This window comes from Spermophilus citellus, assembly GCF_964194105.1.
Source record: "Spermophilus citellus genome assembly, chromosome: 4".
Classification (NCBI taxonomy): Eukaryota; Metazoa; Chordata; class Mammalia; order Rodentia; family Sciuridae; genus Spermophilus; species Spermophilus citellus.
The window spans coordinates 154,496,310-154,500,800 of record NC_138185.1 but is presented as its reverse complement, the minus strand read 5'-3'; the positions used below and the strand labels follow the sequence as shown (position 1 = coordinate 154,500,800).

General features: G+C 38.8%; 1 protein-coding gene across 1 annotated transcript; it reads left to right on the top strand.

Annotated features, from left to right (window-relative positions):
* Nucleotides 1–2,033: 2,033 nt before the first annotated feature.
* On the top strand, nucleotides 2,034–3,613 carry LOC308648253 (protein SET-like; the record flags this gene model as incomplete). Its single annotated transcript, XM_081292908.1, has 1 exon — nucleotides 2,034–3,613. One exon carries the CDS (start codon nucleotides 2,034–2,036, stop codon nucleotides 2,799–2,801), a length of 768 nt encoding a protein of 255 aa, XP_081149034.1. The 3' UTR covers nucleotides 2,802–3,613.
* Nucleotides 3,614–4,491: the final 878 nt, after the last annotated feature.

Below are 4,491 nucleotides of genomic sequence, written 5' to 3'. Positions count from 1 at the left end.
ACTTATCAGATAATTTCTTAAAGCCCAGTTTTTACCCTACCACTTCCTCAACAGCTTTCAGTGGGGACCTGACAACTTTTCCAACTCAGCAACAGACAATGCCTATTTATCAACTTAAGGTGCTCCCACAGCAGCCCTTTGTAGCTCTCTTAGGCAAGAGCTACTTTGCACTTAATTTATTACCCCATATCATGCATAAGGCACTCTGAAGATTATAGGAGAATGCATTTCCTGGTCTTAGAAAAATAAACTGTTTCTTCCAGAGCTTCTCTGAAATGCCTATTATTGAAAAAATATTTTCTACTGTAATGAGTTTTTGTTTTTTCTTAAATTTTAATATAGTTCAATGGCAGTATTCCACTGGTTCTATTCATTAAATTCCATTTCTGGGATTATTTTTTCCTAGGTGAGAAATTTTTTTAAAAAAAAACTTGCTTTTTAAAAATTGTGTAAACTGGAGGCAGTGAGTCAGGTTATTTTCTCTAACACAATAACACCAAGAGCTCAGTCTCATTAGTGGATTTCTGAGTTCTTAACTCCAGGTTTGCTCACCTTCATAAAGGCAACACAGACTTTTCCTCTATGCCCCAGGCTGCAGTTTCACAGCACTTCATGGGAGTGAGATATAGGTCACCAGTAGGAAGTAATTGGATTTCAACATAGGGAGTCCAAAGTGCCACTTTGTAAAGGTAACCTCTGATTATGTCCAAGCATGCCTCTGAATCTAATGGCATCATTTCTCTTTAAGGAAGTTCATCCAGCCTCTTTTGAAAAAAATCACATAAACCCCAGGGGTAAGAGGAAAAGTGACCCCTTCCTACTTGCCTTCACAGTCCCACTCTCCCTGGCTGCAGATACAGAGTGAGAGAGTTCCCTGGGCTCAGAGTGGTCAATCAAAGCCACAGTAAGCAGGTGGGAAGAGCTCAGTCTCAACTGCTACAGTTTAGACATCAGCATAAATGGAATTGTCAGGGGCCATGCCCATAGAAGACACATTTGAGAAGGATCTCAGGATGACAAGGTGACACTTGTGACTCAATCTTCCTGGGTCCTGAGCTAAAGAACAGATACAGCTGATTTCAGAGTTTCCAGAAAAACAAAAGATGACTCTAATGAGGCACCAGGCTGGTGTGCAAAGCCCCTCGGGGATTTCTGTTTCTGCTCTCCAGCCATAGGCATGATTTAATAATACCAAGACAAGAAGCTTCTGGTCAATTCACATTTCAGGGTCAATTCCATTTTCGTTTTTTAAAGTGACTATTTTTTTTTTCTTTAACGGCAAAGGCAGTACATGTTCATTGTGAGAAATACATTAAGTAAAAGATAATGATAAAAAATAAAATCACTCATAATCTCAAAATCCAGAGATATCTAGTCTTAATATTTTCAAGAATATTCTTTCAATGAGTATGCCTGCATGTGTACATGAATGTGTGTATGCGTTGTTCACCATCTCTTCTTTTCTTGTATACCATTTTAAAATAGAGTCATGTTCTGCTAGTTAGCTTTTGGTCACTGTGACATTACCTGAGAAAATCAACTTAGAGAAGAAAAGGTTTATTTTGGCTCATGATTTCAGAGGTTTCAGTCCATGGTCAGCATTCTGGGCCTGTCTGTGGTGAGGCAGAACATCATGGCAGAAGCAAAACTGGTAGAGCAAAACTTCTCATTTCATGGCACCCAGGAAGCAAAGAGAGAGAGAGAGAAGGGGCTGGGAACAAGATGTATTTTTCAAGGACATGCCCCCACTGACCTAGTTCCTCCAACTATGCCCTACCTCCTACAGTTTCACCACCTCCCAATAGTCCATTCAGTTATGAACCCATGGAGGGATTAATCCATTCACGAGATCAGAGCTCTCATGATCCAATTACTTCCCCAAAGCCCCACCTCTGAGAATGGTTGCATCAGGGACCATGCCTTCACCGCATCAGCTTTTGGGGGACATTTCATATCTAAACCATAACATCTACCATACTTACTATTTTGTAATCCACATTTTTCACTTAACAGTATATCCTGGGCATGTTCCCATGTCCTTAAAGTTTTTTCCATTTTTTTTTGAACATATCGATGAAGTACAAAATGAAATAGACACACTTAATGAACAAGCCAGTGAGGAGATATTGAAAGTAGAACAGAAATATAACAAACTCTGCCAACCATTTTTTCAGAAGAGGTCAGAATTGATCGCCAAAATCCCAAATTTTGGGGTAACAACATTTGTCAACCACCCACAAGTGTCCGCACTGCTTGGGGAGGAAGATGAAGAGGCGCTGCATTATTTGACCAGAGTTGAAGTGACAGAATTTGAAGATATCAAATCAAGTTACAGAATAGATTTTTATTTTGATGAAAATCCTTACTTCGAAAATAAAGTTCTCTCCAAAGAATTTCATCTGAATGAGAGTGGTGATCCATCTTCAAAGTCCACTGAAATCAAATGGAAATCTGGAAAGGATTTGACGAAACGTTCAAGTCAAATGCAGAATAAAGCCAGCAGGAAGAGGCAGCATGAAGAACCAGAGAGCTTCTTTACCTGGTTTACTGACCATTCTGATGCAGGTGCAGATGAGTTAGGAGAGGTCATCAAAGATGATATTTGGCCAAATCCATTGCAGTACTATTTGGTTCCTGATATGGATGATGAAGAAGGGGAAGGAGAAGAAGATGATGATGATGATGATGAAGAAGAAGGATTGGAAGATATTGATGAAGAAGGGGATGAGGATGAAGGTGAAGAAGATGAAGATGATGATGAAGGGGAGGAAGGAGAGGAGGATGAAGGAGAAGACGACTAATTGAACACTGATGGATTCCAACCTTTTTCTTTCTTTCTTTTGTTTTTTGTTTTTTTTAATTCAGTCCCTGGGAACAAGTTGCAGTCTTTTTCCCCCCTTCCCCCCACCCCCTTGTGCTCAGTCGCCCTCTTCTTGAGGTCTCTTTTCTCAAACCATGCTTCTCAACTTATTTTGGGGGGAAATACCTTGAGCAGAGTACAATGGGAAAACAATCTCTACACCCTTCTGTTCTAAATTCATTTTTATCCCTTCCTGTCTCAAAACAAAAAACTGTATGGAATCAACACCACCGTGCTCTGTGGGAAAAAAGAAAAACCTTCTGCTCCCTTCACTCTGCTGGAAGCTGGAGGGTGCTAGGCCCCTGTGTAGTAGTGCATAGAATTCTAGCTTTTTCCCTCCTTTCTCTGTATATTGGGCTCAGAGATTACACTGTGTCTCTATGTGAATATGGACAGTTAGCATTTACCAACATGTATCTGTCTACTTTTTCTTGTTTAAAAAAAGAAAAAAAAAACTTAAAAAAAATGGGGTTATAGAAGGTCAGCAAAGGGTGGGTTTGAGATGTTTGGGTGGGTTAAGTGGGCATTTTGACAGCATGGCTTCTCCTTTGGCATGTTTAATTGTGATGTTTAACGGGCATCCTTGCAGTTTAAGATGACACTTTTAAAATAAAATTCTCTCCTAATGATGACTTGAGCCCTGCCACTCAATGGGAGAATCAACAGAACCTGTAGGGTTTTATTTGGAATTGACATTCTCTATTGTAATTTTGTTTGTTTATTTTTAAATTTTCTTTTTTGTTTTCACTGGAAAGGAAAAATGATGCTCAGTTTTAAACGTTAAAAGTGTGCAAGTTGCTTTGTTACAATAAAACTAAATGTGTACACAAAGGAAAAAAAACATATTTGCTTCAACTGCACTCATACTATTGTTTGAAAACCACTCACAATTCATACTATAATTTGAAAACCACTCACAGCAAATGGACATTGTTTTAGTCTAGTAGACTTTGATATTTGGGATATACACTGTAAATAAACACCTCTTCTAATGCTGTACCTTAGCATAAGGCCATCAGAGACCTTTCATGTCAAGAAAATAGTAATAATAATGGATTGGATAATTTTTGTTCCCATTATATGTCAAACACCATGCTAGGCACTTCTCATGGATTACCTCAATTAATTTCATCAAGCTCTTTTAACACAAAATTATTGCTTTTCTGGTGTTTCCCCTAAGGAAACTGAAGCTTAAGGTAGTTATTAACTTAGTCAAGGTCACTCTAGTATGTGGTAGGCTTAGGACCGAACCTCAATTAATCCAGGGAATTGGACATTGTGTATAATTCATCTCATGCTTTCCCAATCATAATTTCTACTCTGAAAAAAAGAGAGGGTGACTTGCAGCAGTAAACTCATCCCATCCCACAATCACAATTTACTCAACAGCAGGTCGTTTGGAGAAGAAACTTGCATAATCCTTTATTTTCATTAGTGAATGAGATCTTTAATCCTGGCTTCTGGAACTAAAGATGAGAAAAACTAAAATCCTTTGTTCGCAGCGACTTCTAAAATTTGGAAATACCATCTCAAGAGCAGATGTATTTTAGGATGATCTTCACATCCTCAAGCTGCCTTTTAGTGAGAGAACCAGGTCTCACATCCAGTCCACGTTCAGGCACAGTTAACTG